The sequence below is a fragment of the Schistocerca americana genome, chromosome 7 (assembly GCF_021461395.2).
Source record: "Schistocerca americana isolate TAMUIC-IGC-003095 chromosome 7, iqSchAmer2.1, whole genome shotgun sequence".
Classification (NCBI taxonomy): Eukaryota; Metazoa; Arthropoda; class Insecta; order Orthoptera; family Acrididae; genus Schistocerca; species Schistocerca americana.
Genome location: NC_060125.1, coordinates 72558462 through 72586302, shown reverse-complemented (window position 1 = coordinate 72586302; position 27841 = coordinate 72558462). Strand labels below are relative to the sequence as shown.

Below are 27841 nucleotides of genomic sequence, written 5' to 3'. Positions count from 1 at the left end.
GAATTTAGCACTTTTATGTTGCTTTATCGTGTAACCAAATTTTAACGAATTCCTTTTAACACTCACGTGGATATTCTCTAAATCTGTGTTGACTGGGCGTCAAAAGACAGTTCTCTTCAAGATAATTCACGCTGTTGGAACACAATATATGTTCCAAAATCCTGATGTATATCGACGTTAATGATATGGACCTGTAATTGAGTGGATTATTCTTGATTATTATTATGACTTGTGCAACTTTCCAGTCTTTCGGTACGCATCTTTCGCCGAGCGAGCAGTTGTATATGATTGTTAGCTATGGAGCTATTGCATCAGCACACTCGGAACGCATCGTAATTGGTATACAGTCTGGACTGGTACACTTGCTTTTATTAAGTGATTTAAGTTGCTTTACTACTCCGAGGATATTTACTTCTACGTTACTCATTGGCACCTAATCTCGATTTTAATTATGGAATATTTACTTCGTCTTCCTTTGTGAAGGTATTTCGGAAGGCTGTGATTAGTAGCTCTTCGATAGTATATCCATTGCTATCTCGCAGAGACGGCATTGATTGTTTCTTGCCGCTAACATACTTCACATACGACTAGAATCTCTCTGGATTTTCTGACAAGTGGAAACTGCTGTAAGCATCTCGCATTGAAATCCGCGCTAAATTTCGAGCTTCTGTAAAAAATCGCCAATCTTGGGGGTTTTGCGTCTGTTCAAATTGGGCATGTTTGTTTCGTTGTTTCTCCCACAGTGTTCTAATCCGTTTTGTATACCAAGGGGGACCAGCTCCATCGTTTGTTAATTTATTTGGTATAAACTTCTCAATTGCTGCCAATACTATTTCTTTGAATTCAAGCCACATCTGGTCTACAGTTATATTATTAATTTGGAATGAGCGGAGAATGTGTCTCAGGAAGGCGTCAAGTGAATTTTTTCTGCTCTTTGAATACGTATATTTTTCGCTTATTTTTGGAGGATTTGGGGATTACAATATTCAATATCACTACGACAGCCCTGTGTTCACTAATGTATCGGTTTTGACGCTCATTATTAATTCAGCATTATTTGTTGCTAAGAGGTCAAGTGTGTTTTCACAACCGTTTACTATTGGCGTAGGCTCGTTTTACAGGGTATGCAGTGTGTGGAACATTAAATATATCCTCAGGCCACAGTAGCCAGGAAATGGTCTTAAATCTCGGAGGGATAGAGGACAAGGCACTGAAGAGAGGAGGATGTTTTGTGTACGAAATTCGTGTGAGGTAACACGGCTATCTGTGAACACGCAAAACATTTAATATATGATTAAAACAACTCCTTTTTATGTATTTACAGAAAAATGAAATATAAACCCAACTTGTATCACTGTGAGTTAATTCCAGCAAGGTCTCCGATTCATTTGGGCCCGTTCCTGTAATTCTTTATTGTGGTGATAACGTCGAACAGCAGACTCCCTGCGCATCTTGCGAGTATTGGGGAGAAGAACTTATTGAGCGGCATCTGAAATGCACGCGCCGATGAATATATTTGCTTGCAGTCAGTAGACGCGCTGACAGCGTCGTCTGGTGCCGTCCACAGCGCCACCTGTTGGAGGGCGGAGAGGCCTGTAGCCATTCAGCGTGCCACGCTGGGGCTCCTGCTGGCGGCCCATTTACAATTTGCGTCGTATGTAGACGTGGGCGGACCGCAGAGCGCCGTGCGCTGCCAGCATAAAAACCGTCGATATCACAGGGAACAACTCAATCCAGTGCAGAAATCTGGCCATGGCTTCAGAATAAGTCTGCCATCATCAATGTCGTGAGAAATTAGTTACTAAAGCTTAGAGTTTTAGAATCTGCACCAGAACTGTCCAGCACAGAAGTAAAACCATTAACTATTAAGAGTGAGACGTCTGTTCCAAAGTCAGTAAATTGAAGGAAATGCACGTACAGGAGAAATACTTGAAACTGAATTTTCTTAACTGTTCTTGGAAGTTTGAGTTCTCTAGCTCACAATAGAATCAATTTTCCATAGATATTACTGTCACTCTTAAGTACAGCAAGACATACACAGTTGTTGTCGATGATCTTCAGACATCATAAATATAATTTCAAATGGATTACCTTAAAAATAAAGTTTTACAATGTTCAGCTTTATTCAGTTAACTACTCTCTTTCTTCTTGCTTTGTGATCAGTGTGCAGTAATAGATGCCAGTGTCGTTCCAAATAAATCATTCTGCGCCAACTGGACGTTTGGGCTGTGTGGTGAGGGACGGTTATTTGTCGTTCATCTGGTTGAGAAGGGCGTAGTATGAATATGATGCGCTGATGAGCTGAAACATCAAGATACCAAATGTTGTATTAGTTCATAGTTTGTGTGACTAAAGAGAGAACAGTCGGGGTAATAGTTCAGTTACGTACATTCTGACACATTTTGGATTCCTTACAGACACACAATCAGGTCATAAACTCGGTCATTTACCTTGTCTAAGGTCATGCACGACATAATCTATGACTGTGAATGTATGTTCTCATCAGAAAATTAATTACCAATTTTAAATGAAATGCCCCAACCCCCTGGACTGTCCATTTATCCCTTCCCTTCTCGCTATCTCCAGCCAATCGTAGCACAGAATGAAAAATCCAAGAAGTTGGAAACACACCAACCATCTTAACAGAAAATGAAAAAAACTGCTCTCCTCTACCTGCCTCCGAGCAATTACACAGTGCAGTATTCCATATCTCCAGCCAGTCATGGTACTGGGGAAAACAGTCCTATTGTGTTAATGAGAAATTAAAAGCCCATTCCTCCAATATCTCTTGACCGTCGTATTGCAGTACAAGTAAGTGAAAGCAGAAAATTTCTGTGCTTTACATCCAGTAATCCCTCCTCTTTCCAATCAATCCAGTGTGTAGTATTTAAATGATATGTAAAAATCGTGTCATTTACATTTGTTGTGACGTACTCTTCCCCAACTTAAACGAATCAGAGAGAAGTATTAAAACAGTGTCAATTACGTAGCAAAAATTATGTTGCGCTCACATTAAAATTAAGGACATTCATTCTTTATCCTTGGCATAAAAATAGTGTCAAATTATATTACTTACATACACATATACACCGCTGACATAATGCTGAAATGACTTCAGATTCAAAGATATACATTGTATACATAAAATGGTACACAAATAGTGCGTGCCGGTCCCGGTGGCCGTGCGGTTCTGGCGCTGCAGTCCGGAACCGCGGGACTGCTACGGTCGCGGGTACGAATCCGGCCTTGGGCATGGATGTGTGTGATGTCCTTAGGTTAGTTAGGTTTAAGTAGTTCTAAGTTCTAGGGGACTTATGACCTAGGATGTTGAGTCCCATAGTGCTCAGAGCCATTTGAACCATTTTTGAACAAATAGTGCATGTTATACCTACTCTTTCTCCTTTCCTCCTATTACACCCCAGTATTATAAGGCAAGGCTATTTACAATTTGTACAGAAACCAGATGCCAGTTATAAGAGTCGAGGGGCATGAAAGGGAAGCAGTGGTTGGGAAAGGAGTGAGACAGGGTTATAGCCTCTCCCCAATGTTATTCAATCTGTATATTGAGCAAGCAGTAAACGAAACAAAATAAAAGTTCGGAGTAGGTATTAAAATTCATGGAGAAGAAGTAAAAACTTTGAGGTTCGCCGATGACATTGTAATTCTGTCAGAGACAGCAAAGGACTTGGAAAAGCAGTTGAACGGAATGGACAGTGTCTTGAAAGGAGGATATAAGATGAACATCAACAAAAGCAAAACGAGGATAATGGAATGTAGTCAAATTAAATCGGGTGATGCTGAGGTGATTAGATTAGGAAATGAGACACTTAAAGTAGTAAAGGAGTTTTGCTACTTAGGGAGTAAAATAACTGATGATGGTCGAAGTAGAGAGGATATAAAATGTAGACTGGCAATGGCAAGGAAATCGTTTCTGAAGAAGAGAAATTTGTTAACATCGAGTATAGATTTAAGTGTCAGGAAGTCGTTTCTGAAAGTATTTGTATGGAGTGTAGCCATGTATGGAAGTGAAACATTGACGATAACGAGTTTGGACAAGAAGAGAATAGAAGCTTTCGAAATGTGGTGCTACAGAAGAATGCTGAAGATAAGGTGGGTAGATCACGTAACTAATGAGGAGGTATTGAATAGGATTGGGGAGAAGAGTTTGTGGCACAACTTGACTAGAAGAAGGGATCGGTTGGTAGGACATGTTTTGAGGCATCAAGGGATCACAAATTTAGCATTGGAGGGCAGCTTGGAGGGTAAAAATCGTAGAGGGAGACCAAGAGGTCAATACACTAAGCAGATTCAGAAGGATGTAGGTTGCAGTAGGTACTTGGAAATGAAGACGCTTGCACAGGATAGAGTAGCATGGAGAGCTGCATCAAACCAGTCTCTGGACTGAAGACCACAACAACAACAACATTATAAAGCAAGAGCCAACTGCAATGTAGCCCATGTGGGCTGTGCTCAAAAGTATCTGAACAACCTGAATTACTTGTCAGAAAGTATCTCACACACATATCCCCTCCAATCAGAGCCCAGTTTTACTATTACAGCGTAGCCCCTTCTCGAGTGGACTAAAACTATTTTCATTATATTTTCTAAAATATGGAAAATGTTGTCAACTATGGATCCATTATTGACTTAAAAAAAGTCGTTTAAAGATTGTCTTACCAATCATATTTGTAAATTTCTTGCAAAAGATTGTGTATTTGTCAAACATGACTTCTAATTTAAATATATTTCCGGAAACCCTAAAAATCTGAAATAAAATTGACTCCCGTTTCACATCCTAGATGTTTACTGTCGCCAGAAGCGTCACAAGTTCAACATCTGTACCACGAGTTGTTCTCCCTCTGACCAACAGGTAACTGTAGTGGTAAAAATGTTCCGATGTCGCCCTAAGGACCAACAGAACCTTAAATTATTTTCCACATCTGAAATGTCGAAATAATCTAAAATACCACATCAATGCAAAAATGTAATGTTTACGTGGGTTTTCATAGTGCTGGTTTTTCATTAAGTTATTTCTGTTTGTAAAACATGATTGTGACACATAAATTAAGAGAAATACAACTGATAAGTTATTGCATACTGCTGGGGTTTAGTTGCGGTTAAGTTTACCTCTTGTATGATGTTTGTAAGAAAGTCATTGTGGTGTCACCGCCAGACACCACACTTGCTAGGTGGTAGCCTTTAAATCGGCCGCGGTCCGCTAGTATACGTCGGACCCGCGTGTCGCCACTATCAGTAATTGCAGACCGAGCGCCGCCACACGGCATTTCTAGAGACTTACTAGCACTCGCCCCAGTTGTACAGCCGACTTTGCAAGGAACGGTTCACTGACAAATACGCTCTCATTTGCCGAGACGATAGTTAGCATAGCCTTCAGCTAAGTCAATTGCTACGACCTAGCAAGGCGCCATTTATCCTTTGCTATGTATCTAATGAAGCATGTACAGTAACAAGACCAATGTTCACCAATTGTGGATTAAAGTTAAGTATTCCAGCAGCTACGTACTTTTCTTTATAGCATTCATTACGTATCCTGTTTCGGACCTCACGCCAGCCTTCGTGAGTTTAAGCGCGTGCCTTTCGGTTACCCGTCACTGTGGATTGGCTGTCTTGTCAGTCCACAACGGTCATAATCTTCTAACATGCTTCAGAAAAAGTGCAGGTTGATTCAGTATCTAAGTACGTAGAGTGTATTCACTCTCTTAATGTGCTTGCTATCAGCAGCTTATGTTTGTAAGGAAGGAAGGGAGTGTTGGAGCAACAGAGATAGTGCATCACAAGAAAAAATAAAATTGATGAAAATACAACAAACAAACTGTTGCTGCATTGAGAAATATGGCTCGATTAAAGGTCTACAATCAATTACACCACCACTAAAACACAAGCCCAACACAATTCGTTTTTGAGGAGAAAGGTTTGGTTTTCCGTTTCAGGGAGGAATAAGCTATTTTATTACAATATATCACTTAAATTGTCAAATAACATGGATTGCTCATAAACCCACTGACGAGAGACGACCAAAGACAGTAACAGATAGGGAAGTACCGAAGGCCAAAGTCAGAGTCGACGTCTAGAAAATAAACTGTTACACATCACTTTTTGTAAGATTTATCACTATTTGCCAGCGCAATGAAGCTTCAAATTAAATATTTCCGCTTCTAACCTGTGTGTATAACTTATTAAAACACTCACAACTTGTGTATTGAAAGTACTGCTAGGAACATTTCGTTCAAGCAGCACTCGTTTTCAGCGAAACTTTGATACGTGTACTACACATTCATTCTCTTTGAACTTTTAAGAACAATATTTTTCTTCTAAACTACCTGTATAGCTAATTAAAGTATGCATGGATTGCATATTTAACATAATAAGGAAGATTTCTATGATATTTCGACCAAAAATAATGTTACTTGTAAGATATAAAATACTTTGCATGCTTCAAATTAAATATTGTCTGTATTACGTATCAAAATAATCAAAGTTTTCTTATCGTGACTAGTGATAAGAACTTTAAGTTAAGCAGCACTCTCAAGAGTTATGTGTTTTATACCGATGAATACAACTGTAAAAGTGGAAACGAATGTCATTCTTTCAAGAATGGTCGTATATATCTCACAGTTAACAAAGTGCAGAAATCTGTACATTAATAATCTTTGATATTTAAGTTATTACAACAAAATAATACGCCATTACTCTAGCTACAACAAAAATCTGGTGCACAGTACATGACGAAAAGGAAGCTGCAAAGTTAACGCAAACTACTATGTGTATTCACGCTCTTTTCGTCTTCAATACAGATTTTGCATAGATGACCATTGTCAAAAAGAGCCCTCAGCGTTTTGTGGTAAGAGTTGCACTTTTCGCCAGCACGGTTAGCGTCTCTGTATTCAGTGCTGTGCACATGTATTAGATTCCCGCTACCTTCACAGAGTTTTCTGAGGTAGAGAGGTGTGGAACGAATTGGGTAAGGAGGTCTGGAACTTAGTTACACAATAACGTTTAATGTTTACAGCTGCAATGATGCAATAAAACGTTTGGGGTAAGTAGGTAAGGTTAGTAGGATAATTTAGTAAACTTTTGGGGCAAGATGATAAAGTCTGAGAGGTAATTTGAAACAATTTGGAATACATTGATGAAGTTCGAGGGGTTATTTGACTTAAATCTGGGACAATTTGATAGGGTTTGATAGATAATTTGATGTAGATTTCGAGCAAGCTGTTTTTATTTGGGAGGGATGGGGCAAATAAATACACTTTTGGGGCTAAATGATAAAATTTTTGGGCAGGTTGATACACTTTTATTGCAAGTTGATACGCTTTTTAAGCAAAATGATACAGTACTTTGGTGTAGCTGGAAGTAATTTGATACGGCTTACAAGTGCAAACAAATACAAAAAATTACATGTAATATTTTTAAATCAGCCTGATAATCATTTCTCAGATTTGTACACCACTTTAAATTTCTTCTCTCTTTGTACTGCTTTATTTAATGAGCCGAAAAGCTACAATATCTCGTCTTGATAAGTAACAATTTGCTTGCAGTGTTCCCAACATGCGGGAACAAGTCTCAGCTTGTTTACTCAGCTTCATACTGGCATCTGCGCTTGTGCATTGATGCAGTGTCCAAGCATGTTTAAAAGGAAAAGGTATGGCCAGTTTATTTCATTTTTCCTGCGGTTTGTTGTGACGGCGTCAAGACACAAAAAAACAAAGACACAAAAACTGAAAGAATCGTATTTGAAGCATCAAAATAAGTAGGTGGTACTTCGATGAAGAAAACCATTAACAAATATTTGAACACATTTCATAGAAGTTCAGCGATTCTGTCGAAAAACGGAAACTCATTCTCCTCATAACGGTTCATATAAAATAACTGACAGACTATTTTCATTTTCAGTCAGGCACAAGTATCATACTGAATCAATAGGTTAAGTACAATACTTAGAGTTTGTTACCGTTACTCAATGAAGACGTGTTTACCTCAATTTAAGCCCTTAATCCAGCTGTACCTGCTACTGGGTCCAAAGCATCAACTGAAGTTTTGCCAGAGGTGAAGAAGAAGAAGAAGAAGAAGAAGAAGTGTGAACACTTCAAACTTAAATGTGATATTAACGAGACATTCCTCCGACTTTCAGACACTAGCTCTTCTGTACCTAAGTTGGATGTAAAACATCTCACCAGATTTTGTCAGAGAAGCAGAAGATGCCAGAATTTCAGCTTCCCACCACACTCATAGAGTAATAATGTAAAATAACAATATTTATATAGTCTCCTACAATTAATAAGTAATACAGACAATTAGGATGTGTTAATATTTACTTTGAAGCTAGTAAAGTGTGCGAAATCTTACGGTAATAAAACTTTGTTTCCTCGAATCTTCGTAGCTGTCTTGCATATTATAATAAGCAAGCAAGCTGCATGTATTGCAATAGGCTAGACTAACACTTTAAAAACCGAAAAATATTTAGCTAAGAGGTCCATAGACAATGCAAGTGTGCTACGCTTGTCAAAATTTTCTCGTAAACGAGTGCTTCATAACTTAAAATTTCCTAACAGTTTAACCAACATGCAAGCTCCAAGTGTTTAAGTAAGTATTGTAAAAAATTTAAATTGAGCTAGATTTAGTACGCTGCTTCATTCTGCTTTGCACAATGTGTGGAATCTCTCTGTAAATTATAATCTTCTGACTGATACGCTCAGCCCAAGTATCTAAGGACAGAAACTTGAAGTTTAGAGGATATGTCGATCTTGTATTGTGAGGATCATTTAAAAATGGGATTTTTCGAAATTCCATTCCAAAGAAGGTGAAGTAAGAGTGAATTATTTTTTTAAGTGTATGCCACTATTAAGGCAGTTTTCAAGCTAGAACTACAAAAATTGGTATCTGGTTTCTCGGTAGGAAACAGATATCATGCGAGTTTCAGGATTCTGGGAAATTGAACCCCCAGAGTAGTGAAAGAATGAGTGAAGTTCGTTTTAAATGAGTCATTACTAAAGATGTACTAAAGCATTTTTCAAGCCTCTGTGTTAGTTGGAAATCCAATCCCTAAAGTGCTGAAATAGGAGACGAAATTTGTATGAGGGTACTTCGTTCTGGAATCAGAATGTCTTTTTGGTCAGAAATAAATTCGGAAAAGACCATACTTCTATGGCTGAACTTAATCAAAGAAAGCTACTTAAAAGGGACCAAAAGAAATCAGCTTTTTGAGAACTGCACAGCAAAAGAAATGGATTTTTAACACATTAATATCTCAATGGGCCTAATATATGTTTACAAAATTATTTTTATTTGAATTTTTATACCAAATAATCATTGCTGATGACAAAATAGGTGGCATCTTTAAATGTGATTGCATCTACAGGAATATTCGTTTGAGATGGGAGAGTTCAGTGCCAGATGTAGAACTGGCGCTAATAACTGAAGAACGACTGATCAGATTTGTCTCTTTTTCCTTTAACTCACTATATGAAATTAAATTAAACCCACTGGAACACTTTCATTATGAAACGAATGACAGCCATGTAAAAGGTCACTAAGTCTTTTATAGTGTGTAGATTTACACTTTAGTGACTGGTTCAAAAATATATAAATCTTTTTTAAGAAAAAGAAAAAAATCTTTGCTGACCATTCAGGATATGTAAAAGAGGCAGCAGGTACTGAGCTAGTCTTACATTTAATGCAGTTTTATTTTACTCCAATTTTCATAGAGATATTTCTTATATTATGAGAAGCGTGGAAACTGTGTGCATTTACGTAGTTAATGTACACAAGTTAGTTGCTGAAACAGTGGATGCAAAGCTTTATTGTTGTTGTAAATTGCCGGCCGTTATGGCCGAGCGGTTATAGGCGCTTCAGACCGGAACCACGCTGCTGCTACGGTCGCAGGTTCGAATCTTCCCTTGGGCAAGGACGTGTGTGATGTCCTTAGGTTAGTTGGGTTTAAGTAGTTGTAAGTCTAGGGGACTGATGACCTCAGCTGCTAAGTACCGTAGTGCTCAGAGCCGTTTGAAGCATTTTGTTGCAAAATGTGAGACGCAAGCTGTAAATAATTTATAAATAATTATAGTTATTTTCGTGATGTCGACTCTGACATTGTTTCTGGAAATGTCACATCTCGCAATGTTTGTTTGTCTCTCGAGTGTATGTTTCCAAACAATCTACATCCTTCTGAACTTAGAGAGGTATAGCTTAATAAAACAGCTTATATCTTCCCAAAATCCGATATGTTATTCCTTCCGTCATTAAATAAAATGGTATTGTGCATGTGTGTGGCGGTACACTTATTACACGTTGATGTAGTTAATTAGATGTATTTTAGCGAGTCAGCAGTAATTTGTGTGTAATACTTGTCATCGATCGAGTTTTTCCTTTATCTTTGTACTTCCCAATCTCGTAAACTGTTGATTAAAAACAAACGTGACAGAGGTGAAGTTTTTAGCAGTAGAGACTCCTATTAGTGATCGTGACAACAACTCATGGTATAGAGATCCAACTTGCGACGCTTTTTAAAATTAGAGACCTCGGTTGGTGACAGTAAGAAACTGGGATGTGTAACAGCAGTTCATTTTATTTCGAGCTTTCAAGGTTTATGGAACAGTATTTAAGGTAAAATATGTGTTCGACGATTCCTAATTCGTTATTTACTATTTATAAGCAAATATTAGTTTTCAATTTTTATGGGGAATATGTAATATAAGTATTCCAATACTCCGCTGCAAATGAGGTACAAGGTTGCTGGAAACAGGCCGAGAATCTCACAAGAGTGTTGCAGAATGGATTGTGCTGAGAAATAATTATTGAGAAAAAGGTTTCGATATTTAGCGCCGTTTATGATTCAATTAGCATTTAATTTGGCCTGTCAGACGTTGTGAGGGCAAATTACTTTGACCCGCCGAGGACGGTGTCGCCAGAATTGTTTTTCCTTTGGTGTTCTAAAAGCGAAAAAAGTGATAGAAGAACTGGACGTGGGATGATAGTAAGGATGAACTGTCTCTAGTGCTATCATATGCGGCGTGAGAAGAATTGATACTAATTGTATCTGGTAGACCGCATGAATTTGTGTTCGCAACGGCCTGATTGGGTAGCGTCAATGCTAATTAACTCGGAAATAGTGTGACACATTGACTGTTTTTCTTAACAGTTATTTCACAGCCCAGCCTACCCTGCAGCACATTTAGAAATTTTTGAAACTGTTTGTGATCATCACCCTTACGTCATTGAATGTAAATCTTTTATCGGAAGTTGACTACATTTTCAGTAGTTTAGACACTTCATATACTTTGATACATTATGTTGATCAAAACATTTCTGATACTTATTAGTGCAGGCTAGATGGGATTATACTGTAACTGTAATAGTAGGCTGTGATTGGAGGAGAGGAGAGGGATACGTGTTATGACCATTCTTGATAAATAATTCAGGTTGCGTTGAAACTTTTCAGTACAGCCCGGTTGGGACTACAATGTAATTGGCTCTTCGATTATAATTCTTACAGATAGAGAAGTGTACGTTGGAACTGAAATCTGAAGCAGTTTTACACGTTGTTTAAGTACTACAACCTGATTTGTAGGAAACAGGAGTGCGTGTGCAGTATAAAGTACAGACTTCTGCTGCGCAGTCGAAACTATCTTGGCAACGTGGTGGCATTATCCTGCAACATAACGATGCCGTTCGGCTACATTCTTGAGCGCCTGGACTTGATCATGCTCAGTTTTTGTCAACATTCCACGTATCGGTGTACGTGACTTGTAGAGCGGTGTTCCAGAAAGTCAATGACCAGCGCGCTTGTGCATTCAAAGAACAAGTTCATCATGACTTTTTCGGATTTGACATGCCTGTTGTTTCGACTGCGCTGCGGAAGTGTCGCTGCGAACTCCCCAAACATCACAGTCTCGATCTCTCTCCATACGATTTCCGTATTTTTGGAGCCATGGAGAATGTCATTTTGGCCGTCAATTTGCTTCGGACGAAGACGTGCGTAGCTGTATACCATCATGGTTCCAGAAGTAAAGAGATACGTATTTTTTGTTAAAGGCACTGACAGTCTTCTCTTACAGAGAAATTTATTAAAAATTATGACGATTACTTTTGAAATAAGAAACAATTTACTTATTTTCCTTCCCAACAGTATCGTTTTCATTCCACTACCTCGTTGCCGCTAAATACTCATACAACTGAAGAAGAGCGAATAGCTTAAACGTCATGTTAGATGATGTTTTTGTGGATGCCACTGTGTCATTCCAGAAAAGCCAGAGTAAGCAATGTGGTGAGTTAATAGGGCTCACTAGTTGCGCATCATTTTATATTTGTAGTGTGGTTATCTGCCCTTCCATACAGTGGTCGAACTATGTAGCGTGAATCCCTAGTCATCAGTGATGTGCATCCTGCTTGCTGCTCCTGCCTGCATCTACTATCACCCACCCACTTTCCGTTAGGTCGTCCTCTCTGTCTTTTCATAATTCTTGGAATCTAGCAAAGACATCCATGATACTCCTACCATCCATTTACCTAGCTACATGTTCTACCCACTCCATTTGATTTTCTTTATAGTACTCTCTAAAACTTCCACTTCAGTGTTAGATGTGATCTATTTCATTCTCAGGCTGTCTCATTAATTTATAACACGCGTCCTCCCATTGCTCGCTTCAGAATTCTCAGATTTTGAATGTTCTCGGCATAATTTTCCAAGTATCAGTGGCACAGGTAAGGCCAATAATGCATGTGGACGGTAGACTTCACATTTAAGACAAACTGCAGGGGGACCAAAATAAAACTGGCTCGGAGATTATTTCATGCATCTTAGGCAAGGCATCCAATCTTATATCATCTGCACCAGCAGTGGATGATATAAGCTTCGTTTCCTATATTAAGTTGCATAACTTTTTTTCTTGGTCATTTGTGTTTTGGTTACCCTGCAGCTTCTTGATTTTGAAACAGTGTTTAATTTTGTAAAAAATTCTCCTGTTTGTATTTTATAAATCTAGTCGTCCGCTTCGGCTGACCTACATCTAAATCTCATCACTCAGTCATGTCTATTACTTCAATGTTGATCTGTACTGTTTGGTTTAGGATATATTAATACATATTCTAGTGTTTTTACGATTGATATTGAGGCCTATTTTGAAATATCTTCTATGAAGTTGTTTCAGATCTTCCGAAAGCTTACCTGCGCTACAGGTTAAATAACCTGTATATTAGCATTTATTCTTTCTTAATTTTGCTATATAAAAAAATCTGCAAACATTCTCTTGGACTGCTACAAGTAGTTTTCAAGATATGGAACACATTTTCCTGACTCATCTTCAAACTTTGAATTTCCCCTAACATCGGGAAACTGTAATGAATGCAGTAGTACAACGTGTATGTTTTTCAGAATTCAATTGTAGATTGAATCAGGATCTTGTCCCTTGACTGTAGATTTTCTCTGCCTCGTGATGACTGGGTGTTGTGTGCTGTCCTTAGGTTAGTTAGGTTTAATTAGTTCTAAGTTCTAGGGGACTGATGACCATAGCTGTTGAGTCCCATCGTGCAACAGTTTTTGCTGAATCTGGAACAAAATCTTTCTAAATAGATACGGAAGCCAATGACTTCACCCATACGAAGTATTCAGATCTATACTTTCCTTCACGACTTGCGAACAGTCTACTGTTTTGTGTCCCCCTATACATGGAGAGTGCTATTTTGTGTGATGGAAATCGAACACCTGTGATGACGATAGTGTCCATAAGTCTGCAACACTTTATGTCTTGTCTGTCACTGTTCTTTCCAAATAGAGCATTAACAATTCCAGCTTTGGTGAACAATCATTCTTCATGAACACTCTATGACTAGTTCGGCAAACTCTTTTCCCTCCGCCTTTGGCTTTAACCACATGTGTTGAATCGTCGCAATCCAGAGACGACGTTCCTTTCTTCATACCTGGGTGTGTTTTATACATGTCATATCGGATTCATTTATTGTTTTCAATGCTTATTTACGTTTCTGTTCTACCTACTGAACCAAGTAAAAATCTTCGAGTCGTTGAAGAATTTTCATCCTGTTGCTAAGTGTTGTACCGTCTTGAAAGTTATCGGATGATATTTGATGACTAGTTTGATTTTTTCGGAAAAGTTTTCAGTAGTTTGTCTCACTGTCGAAAACATCTCCGTATATTTTTATTTAATTTAAGAAGTTGTAGATTTTAGTATTATAGTTTGCTGGAAATTCTCGCTTACTGTTGTAATATAAGAACTGTGCATTTGAAATTTCATAACTTTCCAGCTTCTACTCAGCTTTATGAAATACTCGCACCTGTAATCCATATCTCAATAATCATCATTTTCTGTAGGTGCTGAAATTATCATTTAATTCAATGTAAGATGCCACTGTTCATTGTTCTTAACAAAATTCCCATAAACCGTATTTCTGACATCATTGCAGACGACTCAGCATGTGAGTTCTTGCAATTAAGAAATGATTTACGACTGGCACATCACATACAGTTTCATCACTGTCTGATATGCAGTAGGCTTATATCTCATGCTGTCCCATTTCCTCGCGTCATGCATACAAACGTAATTACACAGTGGTTGAAATGTTGGAATCCATTAAAAACCACACCTAGAATTGATAGCTCTACTGTTTCGAACTTTAATTAGGACAATAAACTATGACCGTAAGTGACAGCAATACAAGATCTTGTACTTCAAACCAAGACCTGTGCGGGAAGACTGTGGATAAGACAAGAAATAGAGGACAAATTACGTAGAAAAGAAACACTGAATCAAGAACTCTATGTAACACATCTAAAGTTAAGTAACAGTGTAACACCTTTGACTATTGATTACACTGCACAGTTTTTAGACAGATATATATGGAACACAAACAGACATATTCGATGTAGCAACAACAAGAAACTCGAAAAACCTGTACACATCCAGCATCACATACAGCAACCCACACATGAATATGAATCTGATTTTAAGATTTCCCCACATTTAGTAAATTTCGCAATTACAGAATTCATACATAACGAAACAAATCTCCTTACTAAAGGTCTGAAATACAGCATAGCCCTAACACTACAGGAAAATTCTGTAAAGCATTTGATAGCCACTGCTAAAGCTGCAATAGATGTAGCTAATCTCTCGTACAGAAAACAAAATGAAATTACAGTTAATATTACAAACATTATAGACAGGGAATTAAGCAGTTAGAATACCAACAAATAGCAGCCCAATACAGAACAGAAAATTCGACACAACGTGAACCATAAACGGCTATTAAATGATGCTACAGCAGTAAAAGCTGATAAAGGGAATAGTGTGGTCATACTTAACAAAAACGACTATTTAGATAAGGTCATTTCATTCCTTGAACCTAACAATATCACAGAATTAGGACAAAATCCTACCAACAGATGTGCAGCTAAAATTAAGAGAGCCATCAAAAACTGTAATACCATTCTCACTGAAGATGAGGAAAGAACATGCACAGTAATGAATCCAACAACATCAAAATTAGGAGCCCAACGAAAGACACATAAACCGACAGTTCCCATTCGGACTGTAATTAATTGCATAAATAGCACAGCATATCTGATAAGCAAAAAACTAAACACTCTAATAACAAAACTTTATACATTCAACCAAAAGTACACAATGTAAAATTTGCGTAGTCTGGTAAGAGATATGAAAGTCTTTCAAATACCACCTACTGGTAAATTTGTTTTATTTGATGTCACTAATCTATACACCAATGTGCCAGTACAGGAAACAATCCATATAATAAAATATAACCTGTTGCAATATAAGGAAATACTCATGGCTGGAGCACTTGAAATTATAAATCTTTTGGAGACAGCATAAGTACAAAATTATTTTGAATTTAACAACAAAATTTATACTCAAGCAGATGGAGTAGCCATGGGTAGTAGTGCAGCAGGCTAATTAGTCGATGTTTTGCTAAATTCCCTGGAAAATAAACTCAGATTGGCCTATTCTCTTCGAAATTGTATACTATTTTAGGTATGTTGATGATACCCTCATGTTAGTAGATGGCAGCCGCACAATCGAAAATATCCACCAAAAACTCAACCAACTGCACCCTAAAATTAAATTCACTATGGAAACTGAGAAAGACAGTACCATTAACTATCTAGACCTCACAATTGGCAAAAATAATAATCGCCACATATTTGATATCAATAGAAATAATACCGTTTCTGACATTATTATAAATGACAATTCCTGTCACCCAATGGCTCATAAACTACCATTCAATTCAATGATTCATAGATAAAATAACCTCCCATTAGAAAACCCAGCAATTCAAGAAGAACTTAACACAATTTGTTATATAGCCTCTACACATTTTTTGACCCCAGCATAATCACAAAAATAATATTACAAATATAAAACACAAAAGCAGTTCACAATACATAGCGAGATATGCCTAGCTCGAGAAACATCACCGCCACAGAAAATAAGATAAGTACCGGCCGTCTACGTTGGTAGAATCCCCAACAAAATTAATGCCACAAATATTCGACTAGCCTTTCAATAAAATCACTTTCCGCCACCACTAGAACATCGAAATATAACCCAGGCATATATAAAATAACAAGTGGCAGCTGTAATAGCTTTTACGTTGAATAAACAGGAAGAGATTTTAACGTGAGATTTAAAGAACACACTAGAGGGAGCGAATATAATGAGTTGAGCTTCTTTTACACTTGAAAAATCAAAAGTACTCTTCTGACACGATCGAAAATGAACTGCAGATTATCCCCAGAAGACAAAAGGTTTTGCAATGAACATTCTTGAGGAATTAGAAATTTATATGTACACGGCAAAATACTCACAGGAAATATTAAACGAACATACAGAATTTAGAAGCAAATGCTACCTTAAAAACTTTATTGAACTTATAGAACACGAGAATGGGCAAGTCGGAAGTAACATATGCAACAACCAAAGATAATCGTAACAAATTTTAGTTAGTAAAATAATATTGCTGTTCATCTGTACAATCTTTGTAAACATATAGCGTCGTAATAGCGGAAACGTCAAACTGCTGTCACGTCGTAATTAACGTTTAATTTTAACATCTTGACAACAATATTTACGATCTTATTAAAGCAGTGATAGTTACAAAACAATCCACTAACGAAGCAATATGGACGTCACATCAATCTAGACTTGAGTACAAGACAGCTACTTTGATATGGATGACATTCATATCCATACCTATTCTCACCAAAATTGTAATTTCAGGTACTTTAAAATGGCGATAAAGGTGAAACAGTCTGATGTAATTGTAAATAAAGGTTACTCGTTATTAGTTGCTATTTGGTGTTTCTAATCTAACAATTATGACTGTAAAGTTAAGGGCCACCTAATGGTTTGTAAGTCACGATGCAAGCGATCAGGACCTTACACATTTTGTTAAGCCTATAAGGAATAGTTTACTGTACTTGCATAAAACTAAATGAAGAGGTAGAAGTATGGATTTTATTATATACGTCAAGAAGTATTTCTTCAGTGTTTTTATGATATTATTCACTTTGTAATTACGATTGTCCGTTTCGAACATTATTTAAATGTTTTGTTTCAAACACATATTTTTATTTTCTTTCTATAAGATTAGATCTTCCTTTTTTCAGTAACTGAAAGAGTATCACTCGTACCTGTTTGGAGTCTTTACTAACTTAGAGACGAAAGCAGGAGAAGGTGCGTTACACCTCGCTCTTTTGTTCACGTTACCTTCGATTGAATTGTTTTCAATTTTTGTATATATGAAATACGCCACAGGTTTATATTTAAGAGTTAATGTATTTTTACTGCAATAGCGGAGCAGAGACTACAGAAAATTTGCATCCCGCGAAACTCTGTGAAATGTACACTCTCAAAATTGTTAGGTCGGTGCATAAGTTCATAGCATTCTTCCATAAGTTAAATAAACACAACAGATACACCTAACAGAAACTGAAGTAATCACTAATATATTCTGTTCCACTATGTATAATGCTGGTGTGATTTTTCGATTTAGCGACTGTAGAAATCACGTGTTTTTGTGGACAAGAACACGTCGAGCCATCTTCGGTGCGCATTTTCGTCCGGAAGGAAAGATCCTTCAAGGCTGTTTCAAGCTTTTTCAAGCTGAAAAAGTGAAAATCTCAGGGCGCAAAATCAGGTGAATTAGATGCGTGCGGTGTGACTTCCCAAACCAACTCCTGTATAGGGTTTTTTATCACTCTACTATATTGAGGGAGAGCGTTATCGTGGAATAACATCACTTTACACAGTCTTGCTGGTCACTGTTCTTGGACTACGTCTGCAAGACGTCTCAGATGTTAACAACAACCATCACCAGCAGTGAGGTCTGCACTTCGGGGAAGTAATTCGTAGTACACCTCGCCATCACTGTTCCAACAGATGAATAACAGTATCGTTTGTGGACGAGCACACGTCTTTGTACGGGGAGATGCTGTTTTGTTTGGGCTAAAAAGTTTCTTTATTTTCCTTATGTTAGTATAATGACACAATTTCTCATCACCAGTAACGATACAGGATAGGGATGGTCGGTGTTGATGACGACGAAGCCGACAGGCACATATGTCCACCAGCAGATTTTTTTGGTTTTGGCCTCGAGCATGCGGTACCCGTACACCCGATTTTTGAACCTTCCTCATTGCATTCAAATGCCTCACGATAGTGAAGTAATCACATTTCATCACTTTTTCAGTTCTCTAGCACAATGATGTGAAATATCGTGGATTAAAATTTTTAAAGCATCTTCATCAGACCTTGAAGGTCTTTCTGAATGTGCAGTCACTAATGTCAAAATTATTTTCATGCCGTACTCCGTCCAGTGGCATTATCCCCTTACACATCTGACTCCACTACTTTCACACCTCTGTTGAATTTAAACGAATGTGTCGGAAATGTTTCGATTTCTCCACCCAGCTCTCCGTTTTCTAGTGCCCAAGCTCCATTCACTATCTCCAAATGGCAATACGACAAAATGCAAACTCAAATAGCAACAATAATCTACAAATAAAAATGACAATCGATAGAATAACCCAAAGCAACTAGAATATCAACATGCGAAACAAAAACGCTATAAAGTTTGGTACGAACCTAACACATTGACCAGAGACTTCAGAAGTTCATTCATAATAGATTAAATAGGATATGACCTAACTGAGGATGTTCAATGAAGACTTACCTCTTCAGTAAACTAGATAAAGACGTAGTAGGGTGGGTATATATGAAGCTAGTAGAATAATTGATGTTGGTATGCAGTCTCTATAAATAAATTTGTAAGGAAATGGACTATTGCATAACAGATGTTAAACAAAACACAGGACTATAGACACGGAGATATTGAACTGAACGTGCGTTTCACTGTCAAGAGGGCAATGCATAAAGCCTTCGACGATTAGCATTGCGGAATATTGTCGAAGGACTTTCACAAAATCGAAGGAAATTCTAGTCATATATAAAGGCTGTGAGTGAAATCAAAGTTAGTGTCAAGTGTATTAGGACGCTTAACCGTATATTAATAACCTTGCAGATTACGTAATAGCAACCGGAGATTTCTACAGACGATGGAGTACTGACAAATGCTGACTGTAAAGAAACTGCCTAAATATTCTATCGAATCGTGATATTATTTGAAAGTGTTACAGAGATTGGCAACTTGCTTTAAAGTAATGTGAGTACTTAACAAAGCGAAAACTCAAACTGTACTGTGTCTACAATTTGAGTCCCAACTGGGATTAGTCCATTCACACAAATATCTGGGCAAAAATAAATTTTGTGGATATGAAACAGAAAGAACACGTACTGCAATTTCTAGGTAAATCATGAAACAGTGATCGGTAGAATACTAGGAAAATACAGCCAGTCAACAAAGGAGACAGACACTAAAAGAGAGAGAGACAGAGACAGGCAGTTGGTGTCTATATGTGTATGAAAATTAAGGACCGTGTATCCGGTATTCAGAGGACGTACGTGATGTAGGAAGATGAGAATGGTTGTGAATCTGAGAGATAATATAGCCGCCCAGAAGGTGAAGGAAGGATGAATGTGCGATGTGAACTGAGGGTTGCGGTAATGTGTGATGAGGAGATGTATGATAATCTGTCTACATCTGACATTGTACCATGTGATTTATAATTTTAAAAAATGGTCGATTACCAGGAATGTCAGATCACTTGTGAGTTCCTTCTTTTCTGTTATGGATCTTGAATTTAATAGTTTTCTTGTACCGCGGTCGGTTGTTTCTTATTGATTACGCAAGTGATTCCCTTATCCGACTCCCTAGAGGTAACTTCATTCAAGTGTTGCTGTCAGTGTACAACCAGAAGTTGAGCACGTTTTCTGTAATTTCTGGTGTCAAATTTAATTTCCTCTTGTTATCTCTCATGTCCACATGCGTTTTCTTCCAATTTATTCAAGTATACGTAAGCGCCCGCACGCGCTTTTGTGTGTGTGTGTGTGTGTGTGTGTGTGTGTGTGTGTGTGTGTGTGTGTGACTGTATGTGGTTGCGTGTCATTGCATGCCTTGTATTGTTTTCATTTTCTTTCTCACTCTGAGTAGTTGCTATACTCGTGAATTCAACGTTTGTTTCTGTAAGATTTCGTCTTTTTGTGGTAATAACTGAGTGATTCGTAATTTTATTCCTCAAAATTATTACTACATGGTAACTGTATCGACTGTCTGTTGCTAGCTATAGTGCAGTATTCAGTTGTATTTGGTGACTGTCTGTGCCTAGTGGTAATGTGTGCAGTTATTGGCGCATGTGGCTAAGTGATGCCTATTTCTGTTAGTTCGACTGATATGATGTTTGGTATTTTAATGTATTGGTCGTCAGTCTGTGGTATTCGTTGATCTATTTTGTTATAAGCCTTATTGCAAATGTTTAAGAATTTTGCTTTTTCCATGGTGAAGCTAATCTTATAATTGATAGAGCCTATGTCTGCATGTAAATTGTAAATTTCACTTTCAATTAATGTATCAGGGACAGACTCTCAGTCATTTGTCCATTACTGCACCATTTATTTTACCACTGCACCAATTTGTAAAATGTGACAAGATGTGTATCGTTCATAAATGTATTTGCGGTATTTCCAGACCCTGGTTCTCTATAATTAACTTCATCAACCAGACTGTTCCTTTGGTGTATTTAGGATACATTATATTGATAGAAAATTCAGTAAAACTGAAACTAACTTCAAAAATATTGGCGATGAATTTGCCGAAATGCGAAGAACATACAAGCACTTGCCCGAAGCTGTCAATGATGTAACCAAGCAGGTCGCGCAAGTTAATGCAGCACAAAGTAGATTAGAAAATTATGTGCAGCAAATGTCTACACAGGTACAGGCACTCGCTATCGAACAGGAGAAATCTGTAGAAGCGACGTTTGTAGAGAAAGGCAATCAGTTTATTCTTGACTTTATAAACTGGTTGAATATGAAAGACGACCAGTGTCAAGAATATTTACGGAACGAACAGCCTGTAACCGTAAAGAAAGCGACAAACGAAGCTTTGTCTGTAGCAAACATGTTAGCTGAAAACTCCGAACAGGTTTCCGAATGGAAACAGACACTTACACAAAAAGTAGACTCGTTAGAAAGGCAGCTGGCAGCGATAAAAAACGCAGCAGGCGAGGCTGATTTACGTGTCAGTAAGTTGCCACAGGCGCAGCTTGCGACATCTCGAGCAACAATACCTATTAACTGCTCAGAAACCATGCCCAGTCCGCAAACCGTTCACGTAGTTTGTGAACAGGGGGCGGCCAGTTCTCTTTCTAATATACTAGTGGAAGAAAGTTTACTAAAATACAGACAATTCCAAAATTTTACACCAGATCACAAAATACCACACCCTGCCAATTTTATCAAAAGCTTCCGTGGTATACTACTAAAGTCATGGAACGGTAAACAGAAAATACAGTTTGTCACTAACCACATTCAAGGTGATGGATCCTTACGGGCGATTGAAGTAAAAGATTACTGCCATACTTATGAGGAATTTGAGAAAGCTTTTCTAAATAAGTATTGGTCAGCAAAAACACAAGAACGTTTAAGGCATGAGGTATATAACCCCGAGACGTACAGTAGTAAAGCAGGTACACTGAGTAAATATTTTGAGAAATATATAAACAAGACGAAATACTGGGATGAACCAATGCCCAAACAAGAAGTCATATGGCTTTTAAAATCGAAATTACCTATATCAATAAAAGAAAAACTACATCATGTACCAGATTCAGATGTAGAACTTTTCATGTGAAGGCTTGATTCTATTGACCTGTCGCATGAAGAAGCGAAATTGTACGGGGGAAGTAATGCTGAAGTATTGAGTAGCAACAGTAATAACTGTTACCAATACCACAATAAAAACGGTAATGGTAACAAAAATGGGAAGTAGTTTGCCTCAATCTTACAATGGTAACAATAATCTAGGACCAAAGGATGGAAAAAATTCTCCTCCTTTTAATAAGAGGCGTGGGCAAGACAACAGATATCATCCAGGGTACGGTAATTACCATATTAATAACAGTAATCAACCAAACCGCTGGCAACCGATACCACAGCAGTTAAACAGTAATTGGCATCCTAACACAGGAACCAATACACAGTCAGGTAGCGCTCCTGCACCACCGAACAGTGCCGCTGAACACAACAATTCTGGACAAAACTGGAGGCAACAGCCACCAGTAATAGAAGTGGTGGGCAACACGACACCCAGCACTTCAGAGGCGTGAAACTAAATGCGACCTCCTACAGACCTCACATGGCGGTAGCGGAAGAAGCAGGGGACAAATGTCGCGAGAGCGTATATTTAATAAGAGATAATCATGCAAAAATCTGAGTGATGGACTTTGCGAAGAAAACCATTTGTGTAAACTAACAGAAAAGGAAACAATCCATGCAGTAGTAGGTGGAATACCAACCACAGTTACTGTCGACACAGGCGTAGCTACAAGTTGTATGGCTTTAGAATTCTATAATAATATTTGTGAACTTCAGACACCACATACGTTGCCGGTACACAATTGTAGGATCATTGGTGCGTTTGGGAATAAGTCGAAGGGAGTACGTATGCAGACTCATGTATTAGTTGAGGAAGGTAATGGAGCTATAGAGGGCACATTCCTTGTTTGTGAAGGTTTACCATTGAGCTGCATATGGGTAGTAGATATCTTACAAGAAAGAGATGCAGTAATTAACCTTTCATGTGGCAAATGTGTGTTAAAAGTGAATGAGAAGGGGAGAGCCCTACCATTCATTAAAAGCAAGCCTGTTCACAGTATGTTATGTTTTCATATCAAGCACAGCCCAGTCAACAGCAGTTCGATGTGCAGTCTTGCAGACAGGAAATGCAAAGCAAAGTTTGTGAATCAGTTTATTTAAGCACTGTAGAACAAAACAGACTAATTAACCTATTAAACAAATATATAACTGTTTTTGATGAAAGGCCCAGTATAATTAAAGGATATGTGTATGCATTGCAAGTAAAGCCTCACGAAACATTTTGCCACTCTACCTATTCTGCCCCGTGGGGCAACAGAGAAGCTGTAGCGAATGAAATCCGTCGCATATTACAACAAGATATAATGAAATATTTTACTGAGCAAACTTTTCCGAGAGTGGATGTACCTATGTAAATATTACGAGAATTTGTAAATATGTTAGTATGTAAGACTTCCCACAGTGTACACAGTAGTCTTAAGACAAATTTATTTTCTTCGTGTGCATAAGTAGATCTTAATAAACCTTTTGCTGAACAACAACCTTTCACAATAGTAGTAGAAATTCAGAAATAATCTTTTAATTAAAATCGTTACATAAACATTATTAAGAAAAAAGTAACAAGAATCTCATTTTGATCTGATCTTAGTGCCATTCTCATGGTTGCAATTATTCCATTTCTTTTGGTATGCAATTCGAAGTAGAGAAAGTAAGGCATAGGCCATACAGATGTCAAAGTTTTTCTATTAGTAGATTTTAAGTTTTGTCCAGATGCAACGATTAGTAGGATATAATATTTTTCTGTTTATGCCTAGCATGTAGTTTGCAAACATAAACAGCAAGCTATCGTGAGTCGTGTTTTTACAGTTGAAATGCTAGAACTATTGAGATTTGAGTCCGGTAGTAGTGGAATGGTAGCATTGTGCCATAAGCAGATTCGTATTCTGCACTAACTCTCGCGACTAATTTCAACGGTACACACCAGTTTGTGTGAGGTAAAAACAGTCAGTGATGTCCTTAGCTCCAGTAGTAATGAATAAACTCGCATTACATAGTGACAAAACACTGTAAAGCTAGGCTTGAATACCGTAAACAGCCACACAACGAAATTAATGTCACTAAGAATAGTAAGAGGTAAAAGTTAGAAAGCTATCGAATATAAAACACTATGTAAATGATACAGTTGGTACCTACAACATAGTACATAAGCTGTAGGGTTTTCGTTTGATCTCGATTGTAAGTGATACAACACGTAGCGACGTGGCCGGAGTAATAAGTTGTCTATGACAAACAGAACTGTCAGTGGGGAAGTAGTGTTCGTAAATGTGTATTTCACAGGAGGACTCTTTATGCAAGATCAAAAAGAAATATGTGATATTAAGAGATGTTGTATACATGATAATACTATTTCGAATATTGAAATAAATACATACACTTTTCACTAACGTCGGTTGGACGGCGCTCTTAGTGTCAAGTGAATTTAATTTGTGTACTCACCCATACGACAACACTGAAGTGATGTGATGATCCGCTAAAGTGGAACAAAGTGAAGTGTTGTTACTTGAAACTCAGATAGTGTGTATCACGCATAAACTGTGGAACGCACTGTAGCGATGGAACTTTTTTGGATGTGACGTCACGTGTGACTACTACAAACCGACGCGAAGCAAAGCGCTTAAGAAACGAAAACTTTGATAAACACTTTGCAAAAATGTGTACTGTACGGTATTCTGTGAACACTAATGAATGTGCGGAAACCGAAAATAACATGAACGTGTTTGTGCAGTAACGGTGTTAAAGTCAGCTGACAGTAAAGTGCATGAACAAAAACCATACATCACACCCTCTGTATCACAACGCAAATATGTGTACCATGTAACCCATAGCTATCACCGAACAAACTGATGTAAATTAGATTTGCAAGTAATTACAGCTACCTACTTCAAAATTCTTTTTAGGGAGTGTGTATTAAAAATTGTGTTACTGGTCCCAATCTACGAATTTTTCATGTAACCCAGTATCCTGAGTTGACTAGATCCTGTCGAGTACAACCGGTCAAGAACTCCGCAATCTTCTTGCTCCATCACAGACAACGCAGATCGCCGTGGCTCACACGTATGCAGATTTGTCAACATCGCGAGGACGCCGCCGTGACCGCTCTACACCACAGCAACGACGAATGCTTCAGCACGACTGACTTCGCCTGAAATGCGTCGCTTTTATAACCGTCGAGAAAGAATGAATAATTTTCATCCGAGTGATTAATGTAAACTGTCAAAAGAGCGAAATGTAACTACGTTAATGTTTTTTTTTTCTTCTAACGATGTCATTTGTTCATCATGATTAATTGTACTAAATGATCTGACTTTTGTCAGTGTGTACCGTTTTTAAATACTATGAGAAAGGAACTGGATGACCATGCCTTTCGTATCGTTTCGCCAGTTTCCGGCAGGATCGTACCCGAATGAGAAGGCAAATTACATTCCTGACAAAGCTAAAACAGGCTCCATCTCAGACTAATAAAATGAAACAAATAAAAATAAAAAAATAAAACAGACAATCTAAACACTAAAAATTAATGAAGTGATGTAAATTTTTAATTTTTTTTTTAAATACTTGAAAAACTTTAGGGGCTGTGTAATGTTCCCCAAGTGTCAGTGGATTTCGTGACTATGTGTTTTCTCGCAGTAGGGCTAAGGCGATTTTATCGCTGCTTAATAGACACTGCGATTATAATAAAACCTCTCTGTAAATATGATCTATGTTAAACGAACCGGACCGGCTACTTTTTATTCTGTCTCTACTTAATCAGCCATTATCCGGTATGGTCGCGGTTGAGTAGAGATTGTGTTATTTGTACTCATTTTGCGTAACGATAATAATTATTATTTAATTTGATTGTGTTTGTAATTAAGAATAACAATACCGGCATACTTTGTGTGAGGATGTCTGTTGGTGAATGACCGCATATTAACGACACCAATCAGTACAATACGGTTGGTTTGCTTTCAAAATAGAACGGGCATCTAAAATTTCACTTTTTGCAAAACGAAGTCCGATAGCTTTTATGCATAAATCATGTCCCAAAATTGCACTCGCCAACATACAATGCCGGTAGAGAAGCCTAGCTAAAAATGTGGTGGTAATTAAATTCCAAAGCTTCAATATTTAATTTCAAAAAGTTAAAAAGTAGTAATAAAGAAACCGCCACCATAAAACACCTGTGTCTTGCAGACGTACTGTCTGAGACTATTACCGAGAGCATTTCCCTTTGTCGTACTTTAAATGAACGAACACCGTGTATTGACACACACAATTTTAAGCACCACTGTTATGGATGTACCCTCATTTTACATACTTCTGAATCAAGCTATATTCATTCCACGAGAAAAAGTATATTTAACAGATACAAGCCACTTATTTTTCTAAAGCCGTGTAGAATATTTGTAGACACCGAACAGAAAATACTACTGGATTCACATGCAAGAGCACGGTGCGAGAAGACTTTCCTGAGTTTCCGTGATACCTAGCCACTCAAGGAGACCAAGTAGATAAATAAACTGTAGCAGTTAAGGAAGATCGTTATCTCTATACTTGGGAATTACTGGTGGCTTTGGAAGATGTGCTATTAATATTTACAGCGTTAATTTTATTAATTTACTTCTATTTTTGATTAGCTGATTTAACTATCGTCGAATAATGACACAAACTTAGCAGTAATTTCTATAAAAATTATGAGTCTTGATCAATAAGGCTGGATCTTAAAATAAGTGACTGTATGAAACAATTCTACTCACTTCACTGAATTGGAACAACAGAAAAGTTCACTGGAATCTCGAGTAATACTTACATCCCCGGCTGCATATTACGCAATAGGTAAATTCGGTTTGACCGGAAACACATCTGTCGTGATTTTCGTTCCAGATTAAATGTGTGTGACTATTTTGGCCTATGGTTTATTTCTTGCACTGCATAGGTTGTTTATTACAATTCAGGTTATCGTGATAAGCCAAAGTTTTCTCTCTTGTATCGACGAATCGCTTTCATTTCGATAACTACTCTCCAGCCATCACTATCACGAGTTCCTATTTATTTTTCTAGCCATCAGTCTTTTGATTGATTTGATGCAGCCAGTCACGAATTTTTTTCTTTTCCGGACCTCTTCATCATAGACTTGCACTTGCACCCTGTGTCCCCAGTGGTTCTTGGATATATTCCTATCTTTGTTTTTCCCTACAATTTTTAGCATCTGCACCTACCTATGCTGCCATATCATCCATTGCTTTCAGTCTTAAGAAACATCCTATCATTCTGTCCTTTCTTCGGCATCCTGTGGACAACTGTTACATTCATTTTCCTACCACTCCATCAAACTTCCTGCTGCAGCACTAGACTTTTCCTTTGATACGGTCAAGTTACAGTACATTACATTTTTAAGTTGTTTTCTAAGATTTCCATTGTTTCTGTTATTGGTGTATTAGAATTCATGTCAAAATTAAATGGATCATAGTACTACTCTTAAACTTTTTTATCTGCGTCATTGCTCTTTCAAGATTAAACAGTGTCGAGAGAGGTAACTT

At 37.7% G+C, this 27841-nt stretch overlaps 1 protein-coding gene across 1 annotated transcript in view; it reads right to left on the bottom strand.

Annotated features, from left to right (window-relative positions):
* Positions 1–2207: 2207 nt before the first annotated feature.
* LOC124622718 (odorant receptor Or2-like) overlaps positions 2208–27841 on the bottom strand; it is a 56278-nt gene continuing 30644 nt past the window's right edge. Inside the window, exon 5 of the mRNA XM_047148509.1 lies at positions 2208–2301. Within this exon, the coding sequence (XP_047004465.1) occupies positions 2245–2301 (57 nt within the window). The 3' untranslated portion in view covers positions 2208–2244. The remainder of the gene's footprint in view (positions 2302–27841) is intronic.